The sequence below is a fragment of the Anguilla anguilla genome, chromosome 14, assembly GCF_013347855.1.
Source record: "Anguilla anguilla isolate fAngAng1 chromosome 14, fAngAng1.pri, whole genome shotgun sequence".
NCBI lineage: Eukaryota > Metazoa > Chordata > Actinopteri > Anguilliformes > Anguillidae > Anguilla > Anguilla anguilla.
The window spans coordinates 27,428,928-27,450,731 of record NC_049214.1 but is presented as its reverse complement, the minus strand read 5'-3'; the positions used below and the strand labels follow the sequence as shown (position 1 = coordinate 27,450,731).

General features: G+C 42.7%; 1 protein-coding gene across 5 annotated transcripts in view; it reads right to left on the bottom strand.

Moving 5' to 3' along the window:
* Positions 1 to 21,804, bottom strand: part of LOC118212175 (A-kinase anchor protein 2) — a 120,910-nt gene that overhangs the window by 20,049 nt on the left and 79,057 nt on the right. The window contains exon 1 of one of the 5 annotated variants that reach the window (XM_035389826.1): positions 14,969 to 15,213. The exons of 3 other annotated variants lie outside the window; for them this stretch is intronic. In XM_035389826.1, coding sequence (XP_035245717.1) covers positions 14,969 to 15,004 — 36 coding nt within the window. In that variant the 5' untranslated portion in view covers positions 15,005 to 15,213. Of the gene's footprint in view, positions 1 to 10,845; positions 10,988 to 14,968; positions 15,214 to 21,804 lie in introns of those variants that run through there. One more of the 5 variants, XM_035389825.1, reaches the window with a different exon arrangement.

Genomic DNA, 21,804 nt, shown 5'->3' with positions numbered 1-21,804 from the left:
TTTCTCCATGGACTGAATTAAATTCTTTGCATTTGAATGGTGCTGAGCCTAAATGGCAAACTCCTCTAATTACCAGCCAAATCTAATTCCTATTGATTCCTGGCTCATGAAAAGAAGGCCTGGAGGTAGATTGTAATGCGTGACTCAAAGCCTGTGACTTCCTAATGACTACACAGATGGGAAAATATGCACTTTCTGGTCCGATCCGTCTCGACCTCTAAAGCTTCTCACACAAGATGCCAGTGTTGTTCTATGCTGGACGGGCAGGGCATCCCACAGTGGGTCACTATAACATTCCCGGCATAGCTCAGCTGTCCTCGAGTGCCAGGCCTGCCAAAAGCAGCGATGACGGACATGAGATTTCACTGTTCCTGCCCTGTTAATTAAGTGACACTGTGTGTGTGTGTGCGTGTGTGTGCGTGTGTGTATTTCTGTGTGTGTGGGTATGTGTGTGTACGTGTATGTGTGTGCGTGTATGTGCCTGTGTGTATGTGGGTATGTGTGTGCGCGCGCGTGTGTGTGTGTGTGTGTGTGTGTGTGTGTGTGTGTGTGTGTGTGTGTGTGTGTGTGTGTGTGTGTGTGTGTGTGTGTGTGTGTGTGTGTGTGTGTGTGTGTGTGTGTATGTATGTGTGTGTGTGTGTGTGTGTAGCTTCAGAAGGGTAAAGCAAATACAGAAGAATACTATGAGTGTTTTGGTGCTTACGCATTTGTGTGTCTGTGTCTGTGCAGGCCTGGATTAACTCCCTGTCCTTCATTTACACGTTCATAAATCTGACCAAAGTGGAAGGCGCTGCCATTTCTGTGACATCTGGAAGTGGTTACCAGGACAAACAACATGAACTACAGCGGGTCCCCCAGTGCATGCTGGACTGGCAGGGCCCTCTGAACTTGTTTACAGCGAGAACTGCTGTCACATACAGTACTTCAATAAAAGAGCAACTCTCTTATGTAGACTTTAGCCTCCCCCTGTTGTCATGCTGACAACAGTATTTTCTCAGGAGACACAAGATGTCTAGGAGAGCATCTGTCTTGCCTTTGAGTTCACTGCAGTGACGAAGCACTGATTCTCACTGCAGATTTAAGGTAAAGAATAAGGGCTTTTTTTAAGGAAGCTGAAGAATTTTCAATGTCATATCAATTCATGAAACTCTCATTTTGTAGCAGAGTAGCATTATGCTAAATACATACTGTAACAAGTAACCAAAAGCCAAAACATGAAAACATGAAATATTGGATCATTAACAGCACACCAGAGAAAAGATTATGTCCCTAAACATGCAAAGGTTATATATAAAAAAAAGTCCAAAAAAATTTCATTTTCAGCCAACAGTGCACATTCCACCCATTGACCCAGCTTGCTAATTGCACAATCCCTTATTTTTAATCTCCAAAGACATCTTTTCTATTAAAACAGACTGAATGCTAACCAATGACTTCCCCACAAAAAGGAAACAAAAGATTCAGTGAAATTTCAATAGTTCTGCTTTCATTTTTTCACCCCTGCATAAACTGCTAAAACGGTCCATCAAACATGGCAGGCAAATTCACACAGATTTCCCCAGAGTCATTGCCTAACGCTCCCGAACAGAACGCCCAGATTGCCTCACAGCACTTATCTTCCAGTCTCAGCAGCGATACGCACCCGTATTCTCCACACGCAGCAGCGTGAAACATCAAAAGCCGCTAGTTTCTGCCTCACTCGCGGAGCGGGTAATGAGGTAAGCCCTCTTTTTTTTTGGAAATCCCTCTCACCGGCACACTGGAGTTGGCGGGGTTGGCTGCTCCCGCTACGCTCGCCCCGGCGTGTGAAAGAAGAACGGAGCGACTCACCACGCTGCTGCCGTCCCGCTTCCGCTCGGACCCCCGTTTTTTTTTTTTTATCCCCCTTCCACAATACCCCTCTTCTCTTTGGCTGCTTCGAGCCAGATTCCTTTCCCCAACCTCGTTTGCAGGCGGTGATGTCACAGGCTGGTTAAAATAAGGAAGAGCCGTTCCGTCTCCCCGGCGCGTTCACACAAAAGAGCCTCTGTGACAGCAAACCCCCCCCCCCCCCCCCGGACCTCGCTGTGGGCCCTACCCCCCACTCACCCTCCCAAAGGAGGGGCAGACTGGGCTGGGAAAACTGTCACTGTCACTGACCCACGCACGTGGGGGCAGGGGTGACGACACACACGGTTTCCGTTCGTGTGTGTGTGTGTGTGCGTGTGTGTGAGCGTGCATGTGCGTGCACGTGCGTGTGTGTGTGAGTGTGTGTGAGCATGCATGTGTGTACATGTGTGTGTGTGTGTGTGTGCGTGTGTGTGAGCATGCATGTGTGTGCACGTGCGTGTGTGTGTGAGTGTGTGCATGTGTGTATGCGTGTGTATGTGTGTATTCATGTGTGTGCGTGAGTGTGTGTGTGTGTGTGTGTTTATGTGTGTGTGAGAGCATGTGTGCGTGCCTCTATGGATGCATGTGTGTGTGCACGGACATGTTTGTGCGTGCGTGTGATTTTGCGTGTGAAACAGGAAGCTGGCTAAAATCTTTTTTTAATAACCTTTGGTTCCACAGAAAAGTGAATCACAAGATTTAAGAGAGAAAGCACACTCGTGATCTGTGAGTTGTGGGTTACTATGTCACTGTCCTGTAACCAAACACTGTTTTGTTATCCCCGCTGTGATTTCATGTCCAGAGCCCTATACCAGGGTAATTACACATTCTGTGATCGCTTTCTCTTCTGCAGCAGAACACTTCAGAGAGAGCGTGCGGCTTATTTTTACTCCCGCACCTCCGGTGCTCCTCACAGAGTCACACATGATTTAGTTCAATGCAACAACAACGTTTTTCACAAAGAGAAGTGAAGAACTCTCTGCTAGCACGTGTCTCCGTGCAAACACAACAGACCCAATTTTACACCTCTAGCCACGATAATTTACAGTGAATACTATAGCTTAAATTTTTACATATCAACCGACCATACACAGCTGGATATTTACTGAGATCTGCGTTTGTATAAATTAGTCATATATACAACAGCACTAACCAACAGGATTTGAGCTCACAACCTGCAGGTTTCAAGTCATTGAAACACAGCTGTCCAAAGCATGATTAACAGTCAAGTCAATCCATCACTGTGATGAACTTCCTGTGGGGGCGATCCCAAACTGGTTCTATGAGGGGGGTCTCAAATAAATCTGCTGAACTACCGTAATTCATGTGCGCACATCCCAGGATCCAAGGGCTTTTTACTTGAGATATACACACATATAGCACATATAGGTTGGAGAAGTACTTCGGCAATCTCTGAAATGTTCCCGTAACTTAATTTTCATAAATTGAACATAGATTACATTTAGCACACGGGACATGCAATTTCATGCAATTTGCCACTTCTCAGTCTGTACTGGCTCCGGTATTATTATGGGATTAATTCTGCCCTGAATATCTTTCTGAACTCAAAAAGGGTTTTGCTTTTAATGCAGCCTGCCGCATGCAAAGGTCCTCAAGAAAATTTAGGAAGGTTCTGACTTAAGACAAGTTGTTTTTCCACACACAACAAAGAATTCTCCCTCTTACAGATAAATATTAAAAGGAAAATTTTGAAATTGTGAAAAGTTAACAATTCATACACTAGGCCTGCTATGCAAACTTTTTAAAATTGGCTTGGAATTTGAATGGCTCAACATGGGGGATTTGGACACAAGGTGTTCATACATGTGTGGAATTTGATTGGGGAGGGGGCGGGGGCAAGGCTTAATTATATAGTTTAAAGATTATTTGCTCCTAATTCAGTTGTATTAATATACAGTATTTTGTATTAATCTGACCCTTCCTCTCATTTCTGCTGCCGTCCGCTATGGAGGCCTCTTCGCGGGGGCCTTTTAAGAACCCAAAGGGTAACCATGCACACGTGCTCATTTACGCTAGGCTTTGTGCAATACAATTAGCGGTCAGACCACTGGACTCAGCAATTACATGTTATTACCATATAGCTTCCCGCTACGAAAAGAAACGGTTGTTTATCCTCGGGGACAATTCTGTTTACAGCCCGGGTGAAAAGGCTGCAATTATAGCCGCGTGTCGCCCGCTAAGGGGGTAACAGTAGAGCGGGTTCAGATGACTTGCGGCTCCTGCGAGAGCCCGGTCGCCTGCCAGTAGCCGCAGCGGTGGAGATCGATCGATACAACAGGAAAGGGCCCACGGGGCAGTGCGCCCAGCCCACACACGCCAACTAGGACACGAGCCGTCGATCGAGCCTTTCGCTGGGCGAAAGGGAAACGCACTGACCCATTCAACAAAAAGTGAACTGCACACGCTCCGAAAAAAAAACAGATCACAAAATTCTACCATATTAACTTTATTTTTTAAACACATTCTGTAGATAAGCAGTGAGAGCACCTGGGTATTAGGAATAATTTTTTTTTTAAAAGAAGCGAAAATATTGAGCTGAAATGGTCCCTGAGCCCTTTGCCTTATTAATGTAATTAGCCTACAATGCGCTTAACGTTCAGCATTTAATCAATTTTCTGTCTTTAATGAGTTACATAATCTATAATGTGTAACACATAAAGGAGGTTTCATAAAAGGATGTCAATTCATTATATTTTATTTATTTATTTATTTGACAAAAACAATACACATTGATCAACATCACTATTACGTGATGTAAATGTGCCAGATTTAGCTAGATTGTTAATTTCCATCTAAATTATAATTATAAAATGATAAAATCTAGGACAACGAGTCTGGGAACCCCCATTTAAGACGCAGCCCTCCCACAAACCGTGCCTCGCAGACTCCCCCAGCCCTCTGTCGGTCTACTGTAGCTTTCACTACAGCATTGCGACCTTTACTTCACTATCATGACCTTCACTACACTATCTTGACGTTTGCGACGCTATCGTGACCTTTATCACAAAAGGGTAAAACGGGGTGTTCGGTGTGCGTGTGTGAACAGGCAGGAACTCAATGGAAGGGACGAGAGGAGTGGGTTGTTTCATTTCCAGAGCTTCTAATGGATTACTCAGACAGGAGGAAGGGATCTGGCAGGCGGACTGGGGTGGGGAAAAGGGACTACGCACACATAGCTCTGTGCTCCCAGGAGACATATAAATACCAAGCGCTGTCTGGGGTGTGACAGGACCCCGCACTACGCCTAATCACTCTGCCTGGCAGGTGAGGCTAAATAAAGCCGAGGCTTTGATTCCCGTGTTTTGTGAATTTGACAAAAGAAACAAACATTATTTTTTTGTGCAAAACTAACCGACGAAATCAAAAATAAACACCATTCACCATAAGTGAATTTCGGCTTGCAATTGGGACTGCATTTTCAGAATTGCTCCTCGGTATTAGCTTCCATATGTTCCACGTCCAATTCTACAAAATATTTGGCGTGCGACAAGAGCAGTTTAGCCTGTTTTCATTGTTAATAATGCGGCTGCCATTAACAGTTTACAATAAAATAAACAGATGTCCTGTAGGTCCTCTCTTGCAAAGGTAGGTACTACAGTCTACAGTGATAAGATTATTCAGATTTAATATAATCCCAATCAAACCAAATTTTACACAACATTCAAATTTTTAATTAAACAAAAGATTACAAATGTACAAATCTTGTCATGCCAATAATGCACCCTGAATTAGCCTGGGGGGGGGGGGGGGGGGAGTCCCTGGATCAGAAAAGGCTGCAAACCCCTGATTTACTCACTACACTCTGAAAGACATACAGACATACGTCTTCCTCTGTTTGTTATGGGATCTAAGCACCAAATTTTCTCCCTAAGCACGAGCATTAAGCAGATTCACCTGTTGCACCGAATCAAATCCGCCTCACAGAATAAACAAACATCTCCTAACAGACGCACGCATAAGGTAATGAACTATGTCACTACGCGAACATGGCCAGTAAGCTCGGTGCCATTAAAGCAAATCAGTGAAATAAGGGCCAGGACAGAGATAACCGAGCGGATTAGACACTGTCCACGCCACATTACGGCTGGGTTCTTTCTCCCTTAAGCACCGCCTCAAATATAGCCTCTAATCTGGGAGAAGAACGCGGATGGACAGAGGAAGGAGGGGGAGGAGGAGGAGGAGGGGGAGGAGGAGGGTGACAGGTCAGCTGGTTTCTGTCAGCAACTCTTGAATGAAATGAAAACAGGAGAGCTGGCTCTCCGAGGGCCTGGTGTAGAAGAAAGGCAGATAACAGCTCTCTGCATGGTTCGATTCTGTCAGTTAAAACTGAAATTGCCGCAGTGTTGAGAGGTAAGGGAGGCAGAACTGTACGGTACTGCTATTTCAGACAAAAAGCCTTAAGCAATGAATGATGGGGGTTGGAGTTGATTCCTGATTCAAGATCAAGAATTGACTCTAGCAATAATGAGTAAACTCTTCTGTTTATGCACAGTTGTGGTTTTTGCAGCAGGTTTTTTGAAGAAGTTGCTAAGTAAGTCACATGACAATAGCCAGTCCTTGCTGAATGCTATTTAATAGATTGGTAGTATTTTAAAGGGAAATGCACATTATTCTATTCTATTTGTAGTATTTAAATCTATTTGTAGTATTAAAGGAAAAACAATAATGAACATTCTGCAAAATATGGGACGCACTCAACCCAAACTGCAAGTGACCCAAAGTTAATAGGTCATTCAAAAATGCACCATATATTCCCTTTTTTCAATGTGTGCCATAGCAATTCATCAGGGGCAGGGATAATCTGCAGGACATAGACAAGTATGGGACAAATTGTATCCTGCACCAGACAAACCATTTTTTGGCTGGAATTTACAAAAATCTGGTACACTGGCCTTGCTAACATTAACATTAATCTCACTGTAGCATCATTAGCCTCATACTAGACTCTTGGTTTCATGCTGAATGGGTTCATTCATATACCAGAGGTTGATTAGTTCTGAATGACTGAGGCTAACATTATGCTGGTTCTCATGAAGTACTCAATTATAAAAGGTAAAATAGAACAATTGCAGGTACAGCAGCTAAGATTATTATATGCGGTCACCCAAAATGACTCGCCTAAAATTATTTTTTTCAGTAAGCGTCGGATAATGGTGGGGTGCGTGGAAGTGAGGATCATTTGTCTGCCTCGGCATCAGAACCCACTTAATTTGGCTGTGTTAAGCATTATAGTGGAATGTATTCATAGAAAATATACAGTACAGTACAGTATATTACCATTTGAGATATTGGCACAATTTTGACATTACAAAGCAGGTGGCTTTGGTTTCCAATATTTTCTTGTATGTTCTACAAAGTGCTATGAAATGACATTCAAATTTGGGGCACGCTAATTTGCCGTTCTGTGCAGTGGGGGAGAATTTCTGTAGGTATGGTATGGCAGCACAGAAGGACACATTTTGTTCTGGTACGGTTTACAAAATAAAATGAGTCTGAAGTCAGTCTGAAAAAAACTGGTGGTGTTCTGTGCCTCCTGGTAATTTAGGAATGAGGCTCCAGGTCAGCTTCTTGTCCTTATCTCAGAAACAGTGTACAGGTATTGGCAAATGTACCAACTGCAGAGCTGAAAGTAAAATCATAAGAAATGAAAAGAAAAAATAGAAATACACATTTGGGGTTGTAAGAATTAGTGACAACTGGAAGTCTTTAAACAATATATAAACTGCCTTAAAGAAGCCGATTAGCTGGAGATCATGGCCAATATCGTGCGTGACGTCCCTCAAAGTGTCGTAGTTAATCGGGCACAGAGGGTCACATGACGGCCGTCTGCCTCAGGCTAGGGAGGCCGGCGCCCGAACGCTCCTCTTGTGTTTCGCACAGGCGAGGGTGCGTCGGGGAGTGATGCAACTTCCTGTTCACGAGCTCTCAGACCACCCGTGAGAGGGCAGGAGGGCAGTCGCCATTAATCGCCACCTTGTCCAAAGAGTCACATGACTCAGAAGGAAGGCAACCCATCCCTGATGTTCTGTTTGTCCTTTCCGAAAGGCTAGCCTGTCAGCTTGTATGTGTTCTAACATGTCCCCTGGATTCCAAAGTGATTAAGTTCTCGTGGTAACAAACTACCACCGTAAATGCAACTGGGTGATTGCTTTAATAAGAACGTTCCTGAAAGTATGATTAGTATCTAATATGTTAAATCATTGAAAAAAATGGTCACAAACATATTAACACGGTTTTAACATATTGCAGCTTTTTGCTGGACACAGCAACATAGCAAAAGCCAACATACTCAACAGCACATTAAATATATTAGACCCCTTTACAAAATTATATTTCAGTCACTGATCCCATATCAAACATCAATCATCTAACAATGACTTCATGGTAACACTCAACAGATTAAACGGTAGTTACGTACTACATTTTCAAAGCAGGTCCCAGTGTGTGTAGCATCAGAAAAGGAAGGGGCCGTCTCCGTGGAAACCAGGGTAAATAAGACACTGCGTTTTCATTCCACACGGAGGCAAAGTTGAAATGCAGGCCCTCTCCTCCGAGCTTCTCTGTCTGGGATTTCATTTTTATAGGCACCTCATGCGGTTTTTGGGTAGGCTGCTTTTCTAGTGCCACAGGGACGGAGGAAATAGGGCGTATCTCGACAAATCTAAAACTGGAAACCCTCCCCGACGGCATCAGTATTTCGCGGAGAACAGGCCTCGCCAAAGAGGATATCCCCAGCTTCCACATTTAACCAAGCCTGCTCAACAGACTGCCATCTTTCATTTTTCATTCCTTTTGAGGAAACGTTACGGCAAAAAGTGGCGTGAACATTGTAGGACATCCATCATCAGCGAGCCATGATTTTCCGGTTTGAAAACGGGGAGGCGAAACTGGCCGTTGTGCGTCTGTCCAATCAGGTGCTGGCAGTGTTCCACGGTGGGCTGGGTCACTCGTTTCCGTTCCGCCCTTCCGTTCCCCCGGACAGTTTAAGGTTCGGTTACGTCCCATGCCTCCTCGCCGGGATTTGGTTGAGAACGCACCTTGAGAACGCTTCCATTCCACACCCCCCCAAACTATCTATGTGACAGGCGGATGTAAATAATTCAGTCCAGTTCCGTCAAATAGATGCCTCTATGGGTTCATTGGCGGCCTGTTCATAAATTTACTCTTATTCCATCTAAAGTGTCCACTACTATGTGTTTCTGAAAACATTTGAGGTGGGAAACAGGCAATGCAGTTGCTGACTCTTCATTCATATTTGATACGCAATGCCTAGTTTGACAGTTTGACCTGACTCAGCTGGGCTGGCTGGACAGATTCATTTGCATAGAATAATGGTGGAGTACATCCTATGCAAATACAGAACCGCGAATGTACCACACCACTCGCCGGGCTGTACCCATCATGCACTGCGCGGGCTCCACGCAGAAAATGAATAAAACGAATTGAGCGCCCCGTGACAGAACTTGCTCGCTAAGTTCATAATGCCACAGCATTTGCTCTGAATGTGATTTCTCGCATTCGAAATGTCGCCTGTGATCCCCAGTGTCAACAAACATGGATGCACGCGGCCGTTCAATGATTTGTGTTCATCTCGGCCGAGAGAAGCCGAAGAAGACGTGTCCATCGAATAAAGCGTTCAACGTTGCCCTTAGCGAGCTCTGTGTTGAGCGTACTGTCTGGTTTCAGAAGGTGAAAGGAAGTCAGACAGCATTCAAGCATTCAATTTAACTCCCGTTCCTTCCTTGCACGACTAAGCTCATTCGCACAGGAACAAGAGTCAACTTCAGTAGCCGCTACCTTGGGAGTCGACCTGGACTTGTTACTACTAGTTGTCACTCTTGCTCATAACAGTACTAAGTGTGAACCCTGACTGTGGAGCCCCTGCTGTATTTGGCTGTAATTTACCTGCAATGGGGCATCTGTGTATTTGCTGTTCATTACAATGAGCTATTGAAATGGTACATGATAGGCTTCAGTTATTATAACTTGGCTGTCATGTCGGCTTCTCAATATCTTTGTGCAGAAGATGGTTTTTATGGACGTATCAGGCATACTTGGGAGGGGGGGAGGTTTGAATTTAATTTTCAATTCCGTCACTAGTCAATTGAATTTAACTTCAACTCATTCATTGAAAAATGCCGATACTGTTCTATGAAGATAGATTAAGCTGAACTGAAACACGATTCAGAACACTGACAGTCGTTCACTGTGTACTGACTTCCCTCAGCATAAAGGTGAACATTATCAATCTCAGTTAAGGTGTTGAAAATGCACGGGAGTGGTGTTTGAGTTTAAACAGGAGACTGAAACATTCTACCCCAGGGGACTCCATTGTTGAATAAATGTTACAGAGCAAGAAACATGCAGTTTTGCCGCAACGAACAATAGTCTATGTGCACATTACCGGCCTAAGCAGTAGCAGGAAGGCGAAAGATGTTATGCAATCCCACTGATTTAAAAAAAAGCACCATCACTGTTAATGGAATGACCAGACCACAGTGCTTTGGGCTGAGATCAAAAATTCCTTTTCTTTTTTGCAAAGCACACACACACGCACACACACACACACACACAAAATATGATTTCAACTTAAGCTGCACATTTCTGTCAGATACTGACGAATTACACACATATTTTGTCTTTTTTTATCTGGATAATGCTGCTTTTTAAAGTGTCACGTCCATGGTGTTCTTTCCACAAACTGAAATATGGCTTTCTGTTTAAACCAGCCTGCGGTCTAAGGTCTCTTATTCCTACTTCATAAATACAGACACTGGCTAATGGTCTGCGCTGGGAACTGTAAACTATGCTTGTCGCATAACTTAGGTTACAGCGATTGCAGAACAAACCCAGAGCGAGCCAAGACTTCCAACAAGCAATGAAAAAGCCAAACACAGCACAGCCGACTGCTTAATTCAAAACGCGTCAAAGCGGTTGAGCGAGAGCCAATCTTACCCTGAAGCCTTTCTCCATCGAGAGACAAAGAGCTTTCCAAGGTGCTGTGTACTTTAACATCTTGAACCACTCCAAAGAGGCACTGAAGTGACTGGAGTCTCCCGCATATATCAACTTCCTGAAGTCCTTTAATTAACACCCTCTCCCTCCCCCCCACCCCCCACCTCCAAACACACACACACGCACGCACCCACCCACACACGACAGCCCCCCCGCCTCTTAATTTCCTCGCAAGACAACAGGCATCCCTACGCACGGTGCTCTTTGGCGGCGGACATCTAAGTAAAGTCGCCACCAAGAGCTTCTTTTTATCCGAAAATGAGCTTAGCATCAAAAGCAATTATATCTGCAACCTTTCCCCCTCCCTCCCTCTGGGGGGCGGGGCCAGGAGTGAGTGACGCTGCCTGTTCACTCCGTAATCCTCAGATGGCTATGCGATGGCCACTTGGAGGGAATCGCCCACTTCAGGGCAGGGGAAGGAGTTTGGACCAAAGGTTATGAGAGACAGTCAACCCCCTACCCCCCACCCCCTCCGGCTGCAGACTGAGAAGAATGTTAGGGCTCTAATGGAATGACTCAGCAAGATGGGTCATGTTCAAAAGCCATATAAGGACTGGATTATACCAGAGACACTGAAATCCTCCAAATTGTTGCTTGGGATACGCCCTCGAAATGATACCTTTACATCAATAGCAGGAAAGGAAACGCCACACTTACGCATTTATTACGCTAACCTTTGTTTTTGGGTGAATAAAATATATTCTGCAATACAACTTCAACCGCAATATAGGTCAAATTTATATGATAATTTAAAATTATCTGTGTAATCTGACTGTTAGGAAGGCCGTACTGTAGTTTCTACTTCTCGTTCCACGCTCGTTATGTACATAACCACAGCTTTACAACCGTGCACATCTATCATGAGAGCTATTTCACAATTTCTACAATTCTACATATCAACAGATCTGCCACAAATTCTGCACACAGAATGAGGTACAGACCACATTAAAATTGATGTTGAACCTACTGAGCCAATTGTTGCAATTGCACATGTTTAAGTGGTGTAAGCACGGTTGTTATTATTCCACTTTTTGGCCAAGGCACTGTCAAGGCAATTTTTGTCCAAATGGCTCACATTACTTGTAACAGTTAAAAAAAAGGAAAAGATTCTTGAAACATTTTTGCAAAAGCAAATTTTAGCCATTTAGATGTGTGTCTCTTGAAAAAGCACATTCCTCAGACAAACGGTTGGTGTTTTTAGGAATATGTGGTAATGGGTGACCTCTCATCTGAGAAACAGCAGTAGACTGAGTTCATCTGTCCTTTTGCCTGCATTCATGAGTTCAAGTCAGATGTATCTTGGGGCCTTGAGCATGAAAGCTGCACATTTCACTCATTTTCTGTCATAACGTGTGTTCCCACTGGTCCCGGGAGAAGAAAAGGCAGAGGTATGACAACACTACTATCGTTTCCCTTACTGTGGTAAAGCTGATTCGATTCGGGCTCGTTTGAAATGGAATCTGAATTTGAATCAAACCGGTATCGTCTTTTGTACTCATTTCAGTGATCACGGGATTTAGCTTCAAAGGAAAAAAAAAAACCTGTGTCACATGGTAGAAGTGTCAGAACCCCATGAAAAGGTAAGAAAAGCTCAGGGCTGCCAGCACTGGCTCTGCTCCACCACCCGGCCTCCACAAATCAGCTGTTCTTCTTCGGCTGCGACAACCAAAGGCGGAAAGCGAAGGAGCAGAGAGACGGATGTGACTTTCTAATCAGGCATCCCCGCGGCGACGCGTGTCTGGGGCAGCTGCGGCTCGTCGTCCCGAGGACCCGGCGGGCGCCCGACGCTCGCCCGGGCCCCCGTGACAGAATGCGGCGGTCGCCCTCGCCGCGCGACCCAGATTTAGAGCGTGAGGCCGTGACACGCTTTTCCTTTTGGAACGCGTGCCGCCGCGACAGACGGTCAGCTCGCAGACGTGAACGTGGCGAGGGCAGGTCGCTGTCGTTTAAAACGCCACGCGGCGCTCACTGGTCCACCGCCCGCCGTATCCGCACGTCAAATTCACGACCATTTAAGGAAACCGCTTCGATGGAAGAAGGGAGGTTTCTGCAGTTTCCTCAGGTGTGTGAAATCATGTCACAGGAGGCCAGATGGTATTTGTAGTTCGTGTGGACTTAATCCAGATCACACACAAAACTGTATACCCATTTCCTACAAATGTGGAATATTAATCTGTCCCTAAAACAAGTCAGTATATTGAGATCATAGGCTCCCCCCCCCCATGGCAGGCAATTTGGATCATTGTTTTACTGCTGCTTTATAACATAAATTTAATTGTAAGGCGGATGAAGGAAGCAGAAAGCTTATTTATTCTTCCAGCACAATAGGACGGGTCAGGCCAGAAAGGAAGTACTTCTCTCTGTATCCAAGGGGCCGGCCCTCAACAAAACCCAAACACAAATATGAGGAGGAGGGATGGGCACGCCGCCTGTTCCTGTCAAAGCAAGGCCGGCCTACATTTATCAATTAAGGACAACTGTCTTATTTCCCCTATTTCCAAGGCGCAGTCAAACGATGTGCCAATACTGGGCGCATTCAGAACACTTGCCTGGGTTGGTTTATACGTAAATGCATTATTCAACACCAAACTTGCACAGGGCTTAACATGTTTCGATTGAGATGCCCCCTATTGCGCTGCCCAACCCATGTTGGCAGAAATGGACCAAGAAAGTACCAAACCAGGTGCAGGCAACAAATATACAGTTTGTGTGACTAGCAATTGGACTTGCACCCCTGGCGCATTTTCACTTATGCTATCACCAAAATAGACCACCCGGAGTGTTGTTGATTTAATGAAAAACATATCAGTTTAAAATCACAGTTTATTAAGTAGATCATTAGGGTGCAGCTATATCACCAAGCGAATTTGACCAGTGAGCACAATAAAATGCTAACAAACGTTTTGTGCTGACAGGCTGGAAGATGTAGCTACTACTCAAAAAAGCTGTACATTACATAATCTGTAGATACACTGATGTTGTGACGCACAGAACATTTTTCTCAGGGAATCTAAACCGGAGAATTTGTCTGAAGACTGTTCTGCCCACAAGGATAGCCCCATTCAGAACTGAGCACATTCAGCACCCAGTTCAGACTTCTGTAATGGCACAAAAAAGGACACAAAACTGATCCTCAGGGTGCATTTTCTTAAAATGTCCGCTTTGTGCCCATCTCTTTCAAACGAATAAATACTGTACAGCGCTTTGTATTCTGAACAGTGGCCACCACAGTGCACTGATTAAAAACTACATTCCCAATTATTAACAGTCATTATATACTTCTACTGACATGGACTTATACAAATATAACATTGTAAGAAAATCAGGTTATTGAAAAATGAAGGCTTATCATATTAATTTTTTATTGCTAAATTAACTTGATATTACCCAAAGTACATGTTTGGCAGAAGAGCCTGGTGTGTTCTGGTAACATGGTTCATCATAAACACTACACACAGAATAGGCCAAGGGCACATATTTACCACAAGTTTAAATATGTTTTGGTTATTACAAAGACAATCTACCGTGACACAATAAATTATACAAAATAATAATAATTTAAGAAATACTGAATGCTCAACAAAATGGTAGCAATTTTACAGTTAATATTCTTTACAACACCAATTAACATGATTGTTTAATAAGCTGAAACACAATAGGAGTCTTTTAAATAAGCTCAGAGCAGATAAACACACATTAATTATTCTGGGAAAGTCAACTCTTCTATGATTAGGAAGGAACTCATCAACACGGGCACAGGAATTGAAACAGTTTCATGCAATGCACTGTTGAAAACAATTAACTTCAGTCAAGCACACTTAAACCATATTATTTCATTTTACTCAAAAAATTTTGTCTTAAAAAATATAGGAGAAAGCCTCGTAAAACCTACTTAATTTAATACGCTTGCTTGTGTGTGGTGCCAGCCTTAGATACCGGCATGGATGCACAGCATTAGAACAGTACAGTACGAAATGAAAGTATCAAACCGAATCGTGACATGACAACAACAAACAACCAAACGAGAAGCGCCTGTTAGACTTCGGATAAACATTCCACCTACCGCGAACGCGGAAAACATCATCCAGACGGATATCATGGCAGTGTTTTGGTGCGGATCCGTAGCCCCGTGAGAAAAATGAGCCGCGTTCCCGGCCGCTGGCAACGGACATGGCAACACGCAGGTCCCTTCTTCCCTTCCCTCGCTGTTCTTTACAATCCGGCGGCCAACAAAAGGCTCAATGGGCCCTCCGACAAGGGAAGGCGCTCTCGGGCGGAATCCTAATGACCGAAAGCTCCGTCGCGAGGCCGCGCCCGCTCACGGTGCTGTCGCCGACGGCGACTCATTCAAACTGCCATCAACAGTTATCGAACGTAAGGAGATATAAAACAAACGCGTTTCATATTCGAGATTGATAAAGACAAAGACGGTGTGGTGGGAGTCATAGCAAACCGCAGAGCATCATCCAGAAAGAGTCAGGTCTGAAGATGCACTTTTTTCTCTATCGTTGTCAATAAAAATATCAGCATTTGCGCCAACATTGGTTAACAGCTTCTTTCTCGCACATTAATCCACATCGAACAGGCAGCAGGTTCATAGTTGTTTTTAGCCACTATCTAAACATGACCTTTGAAAGGCTCTGTCACTGAAAGGCTCTGACACCCGAGAGCAGACAACTTTCAATTGAATTTAATTTCTGAGGAATCGGATGTAACGCAACATAACCTGACTGCAGACCTCAGTCTCCACCCTTACTTTCCCAATGACAGACCCAACATGGCAGTTTGGCACCTGTAGACATCAGTGTGAAAGAACCATCAGGTGGTGAGTGTTCATCCAAGAGGAGTGTCAATGGTGTCATAAAATATTAGTACAAAAACCGAAGCTACTTAATGTATGAGTATTTTAACATAACACAGGGCAGTGTGACATTTTCTTCTCTACGGCAGAAGAATTTCTGAATTGTTTATAATGCAGTTTATTTATCTGTGGTACCCTCAATGGTTGGTCTTTTTAACACCCATAGAGACCCACATATACACAAGAGTGCATCGACAATTCACTCTATCTTCATAGCTGGAAATATGAAATTATTAAATTCAACAAAAATAAAACTCAATCTATTCAATCTATGTGGATACACTGATGAGAAAAGCGAGAGTATTTCAAGCGTTGGTTTATCACACGCAGGAACGTCAATATCCAGACCTACTGCCACGGAGCTGGCCTGAAGCACTCAGCTAATGAGGGCACGGCTTGCTAGCAGGACAGCGCGCAGGAGCTCACTTTAAAATGAGAAGGGGGTTCCGACAGGGTAGCGCTGGTAAAATACTCAATCAGGTCCTCGTCTGCACCACTTTCACTCCCTCTGTCAAACAAAACGAGAGCCAAACAGCATGCGTCAGCGCTGTACACTGCTCAGGTTCAATGCACTGCTGAGGTTGAGTGCACTGTTGAGGTTCAGTACATTGTTGAGGTTCAATAAACTGTTGAGGTTCAGTACACTGCTCATGTTGAGTACAGGGCTAGCCTTCAGGTTACTAGGCCACTCTGACACTCAAAAAATTGATATGCATTGGCTTCTTTGCTTAACAAAATGCAGACAGCACAGAAAATAATCCTCTTGGCAGATTTAATTTAGTTTGCTATGATTGTAATTTCACCAAGCTTTGAGCTTTTTAAAATAATTAAAGCCACTGTACCGTTTTTCATTAAAAAAGTTAATTATTTATTTTTTGGCTCTGTTGTTGCTCTTGCTTCTTTTTGCTCTTTTCTTTTGTGGCAGTATTCTGTACTATGCAAATAAAATTGATTTGATTTGATATATTCATAATTATGGACAAACTATTTTGTTCATGTTAAATTGAATAAGATCTTATGGCCCTTCAATGTAATGACAAATAAACAGTATTTTCTAAGGAATGAAAGTAAGTGTTCCAGCTTTTCATATTATTGGATTAATCCTGGCTGTAACAAATGACATATTTTATTTTATAAGTGCACATTGTTGGTATGTTGAATAAAAGCCTAATTATGGACGTTGATTAGAGTTTGTCAGGAACAGTTTGTCACACAGGATTTTGGTTTGGTCACAATTCAGCACTAATCCTACATCACAAAACACAGGGAAAACTAACAAAAGCCTTTTCGTGAAGACCAAGCAGAAAAACATGGCAGGGGCCCTACAAGGGGTTTACTGAAGTGTGAAAGTATCCTCGGGTTTAGATTTTGGGTGCATTAGACAAACCCTTCCTTTTTGAAGCACAGCCCCATTAATTAACAGATAAGCTAGTGGATTTAAACCACATTGCCACACCCGTCTCTCCTAACTATTCATTGAACTTGAGTAAATGTTTTTGTCCCTCTAAATGTCTCATTGCTTAAATAATCATTATTTAGCCGTCTGTATCCAAATCACTCCAAATCTGAGTTCAGTTTTCATCTATGATTACAGCAAGTAAAATACTGTCACCCCCCCCCCAAAGCAGAGGGAACACAGTGATGCATTAATAAAGAATGTAATTATAGTATAAATATTGTCTTGACTATATTCCACATTCATACAGCAAGACTAAGATATTTATCAGTTGTGTGTTTGTTCTAATGATCAACAGGCTTTTGCGAGTTTCCATTTATCCATTACTCATAAGGAAAGGGTTTCCTTTTTTAGTATAAACCTAATGAAGCCAGCACCATCCTTTCATAATCAGATCATTTTGTCCTGTGGGGAATGTTTTGGAACAGGACAGACTGATCCAGTTGTGTGTGGCGCTTTGCTTTGGACAGAGTGGAAATTTAGGCGTCAGTTATTAAAATGCATGGTGTTTCAGTTTGAATTTAACTGTTTAATGGATCCGTCTTGTAGAACTGGCTTTTACACATTGTGTTAACATTTCATATTTCAGTAGGCCAAAGAATAGACCTACTGTATTGTAAATTGTAGGCCCATTAATAATATATCAGTGATCTTAAATCTTCAACAAAAATTTCAACACATTTTGAATAACATTGCAAAAACCAAAAAATAAGTTAATCTTAACAAGTATTTTAGTCTTATATTTTGACTTATTTCTATTACCTTTTTTGCTAATAAAACAAAAAGGCCAGTGAGGTCTTGCTCATTTCAAGATTTATGGTACGACAAATTCACTTGTCCAAAAAAAAGTGACTTAAAACAAGTTAATATTTTCTACTTGAGAAGAAAAAACTATTTTAAGTCTCATTACAAGAATAAAATACTTATTAAGACAGAAATTTCTAGCAGTGAAGTCCAAATAGAAGTCCATTAAATAGCATACTGGCTAAGAAGCCTGTGCATCACATTCAGTAAGACAATTACTACATGTCATATGTCTGAGTGGTATTAAACCTATACGGTCTTTAATCTTGAGTAAATGGCTTCCTGATTATAGGCTAAAAGCACTGGTCATAAAAGAGAACCATGTATTAACCACACCCTTACCTGGTATGCCCGCATTTTCTATGTTGGGATACTACAGATTGAAACGTCTCTTGGTGCAACTAGCAGAGGACCCAATGCACTGCAATCCACACTGCTAGGCTCTTTCCGTTGCCTGTTGACAGAGGCCTAGCATTCTCCTACTTCGCACGCACATAAAAACTCTAGCGCCAAGCCAATTTACACCAGTCACCGAAGCCATGTTTTTGTAAAACAACTTTGTTTAGAAAAATAATTTATTCGTCCTCACTTTGCTCGTTAAAAAACCAGAAGCATCAAAAAAAAAGAAAAAAAGTTGTTAGCGACACCCCAGCGCCATGCTTGGAGATCACACAGGAGATAGCGCGCGACTAATCACCACGTTCTGAATACTATTTCCAGGGCACTAATTTACACAGTGTGAATAAGCTCTGTGTATTGTTAAGTTTGAAGGTAAAGCTAAATTGAACTTCCATTTGAACACCATCAGTTAAGACAGGCACGGAACACTGTTTCACTCATAAACATGCTGCATATTGACCTCTGAGTTTTTTGGTATGAAACAGTTATACAGTTCAGATTTTTAAACATTGTTCAAAATCATGATGTGTGGATACTATATTAAACACATTACAAATATATATATATATATGTGTGTGTGTGTGTGTGTGTGTGTGTACGTATGTACACACCACACACAAATTGGCACACACCCAAAGGTTAGTGAGGTGCAGCGTAGCGGATCATAGATATAAGAAATCACAACACACTTGGGTGTTCCCCCTTGTTGTCAGATAGCTTTTCCAGAGTCAATGATTTGATGCCCTGTCTTTGCACACATTTGTTTGTATCTTGGGGTTACAGTGGACATTTCAGTTGTCAACTGAAATGAAAAAAAAAGTTTGCTTTGCTCAGTACTGTTACCGTAAAAAAAATAAGTATACAAAAACAATTCTTTACACGCGTTTTGAATTTACCATGGCTGAAGGTGAACATTTTATACATAAAATCCAGTGATTTTACCGCCTCATCTGGTACTTGACGGACATTGTAGCCGATTTAACGGCAATGGTTTCCTCACTACCTTGGACTGTGTGGGAAAGCCATCGAGTATTGTGTGTATGTTAATAAACAGCTATGGTTAAACCTGGTTATTGTTAACTTGTTGATGTCCAGGTCACATTTCATCTGACATTCTTCCCAAAGCTTCTCAAGGCAAATGAATGGTCTGAAGATCACACAATAGTTATGAACACATTTTGGCTTCTCTTTGATAGGAATTTGTTCTTGCATTCATGCAAAGAACACCACAGGCATTTAGTCAAGATCTTTCCTGGAATACAATATGCAATATATGTCACTTACAAGCCAAGTGAAACAATCAGCATTACTGAAGACAATCCGCGGGTTTGTCACAAAAAACGAGTGCTTTCCGATGACGGGGGTGACGGGGGGATTAGAGCGGAACGACGTGACGACAGAGGTCCCAGGCTCTGGAACGGTCAGGCAGCGCTAATGGAGCTGTTCAATAGCTCCCCTCTATTGGGAATCGCAGATGGGAGGAAACAAATGACAAATGGCAAGTTGCAGCAGGAGGCCTGGCCGGCACCGCTTGCCTCTTTGTACCCCCGGGGACAACTGCTTATGGAGGACAGGGCTGTTAGTTTGATGTGCTTTGCAGACCAGCAAGCTGGTCCGAATAAGGACATTTTGATTTCTCCTTCCTGGGAACCTACTATGTACATGTTTTGTTGATGCATGAAGGGCTGATTATATAGAAAATGGAAAAGAAACTGAACAGTAAAACGTCCAGTTTTAATTCAGCTCTAACAGTGTTAATTCAGCTGTAACAGATAACATTTGGTCCCACTCTGGGCCAAATGTTATATGCTAGAGTTGAATTAACACTGGACATTTTACTGTTTGGGTGCTCTTGCAAAAAACAGCTCTGGAGGAAACATGTTAGTTTGTCCTGTGTCCTAGTTTTTTGAAATGTTATTACCATTAAAATAAATGCTTTTAAATGAATTCATTTGTGCCTGGAACATTGTCTCTTTTGTTTCATTTTACTAGGGTTTATATGTTGGTTTGCTATATCACTCATTATCACTAAAGAATTATCAGAGCTGGAAAATGAAGTCAGTCTTTGTTAACATCTGCACCTAGAGCCCTTAGCTCTTCTCTCCTACTTCCTGTTAAGACTGACTTTTAAGTGCACTCTTTCTCACATGATTCTCCCCTACTCTGACAAAACAAACTCTTCTGAGGCTTCTTTAGTGACTGCAGGGTAAAAATAAATCCTGCTGATGAACACAAGGCACTTCAATTGAGAACTACAGGACTTCTACTATCAATGCTATGCATTGTGTCCTGCAAGCAGTGTCACCTTTTTATCATTGCAATTAATTAAAAATGCATTGTCTGCCTGCAATACCGGAAATAAATGCATATCTACTCTATTCTATATCTAATCCTTATTTTTTTTACATTTTACATTTACATTACATTCTTATATGCAATTCATGATGCAGGGACACCATTAAAGCAGAAATAATGGTCAGTGGCAACAAACTGGTTATTTTTAAAGTTATTTTCCTAGTGGCCAGCTGTAATTAGGCTATAACATGCTTTTTTTTTTTTAATTAACAGTTGCTGCATAATTTCTCAAAAACAACAGAAACATGGAGCCCAGCCTGAAATATGCAAAAAGAAAATGGCACCCAAAGGCTCTCCATTTGTCACTCAACAGTTAAGAGCTGGAACGGGCATTTCCTTAAGAGGGACTGGCATCCTGTATAGGGAGGTGTTCATCAACTGGCCTTGTCGCCCCAAAAACAGGCCTTAACTCTTAGCTACATGTCAGAATACACCTAGCCAAATCATTTGTTTATTTGTACATTTTTTAAACACAGTGGCAAGGATCACGTTTGAGGTTTCAGTAATTACTGTCTCACGCTCTTCGACTGGAAATGGCTGAAGTCGCTCTCTAAACCACAAGCAATGTTGAAAATCATCAAATAGCAGCCCTCCCACTAGGCTAACAGGGACGGAAAGAGAACTGACAGATCAGTGAAATACCAAGTCTGGATTTAAGGAAATATCACATTAAACCAGCGTGTCATACGATGCGTCCATTCAGACACTGACAATTTCAAGAGCCGCACACAGCCTCAGTGGGATCAATCTGCAGGCGATGGGCTAACGGCATATTACGCAAACACTAACTGCCTACTGTACATCAGCAACTGATAATAATCATGGCGTATGGCTATTATGCTTATGACAAAATCAGTCCGTCACCAAATAAATTTCTAAGCAATATCCATTAATTCCTCAAGCTTCGTTGCCCAAAACATCAAGCCACACAAAAATAGAGTCACCGGTGAGCGCGCTCAATAATAATTTAGCAAAGATTAAAGAACTTTTCTTGTTCAGTGGCAGGGTCCTGTAATGAGCACCA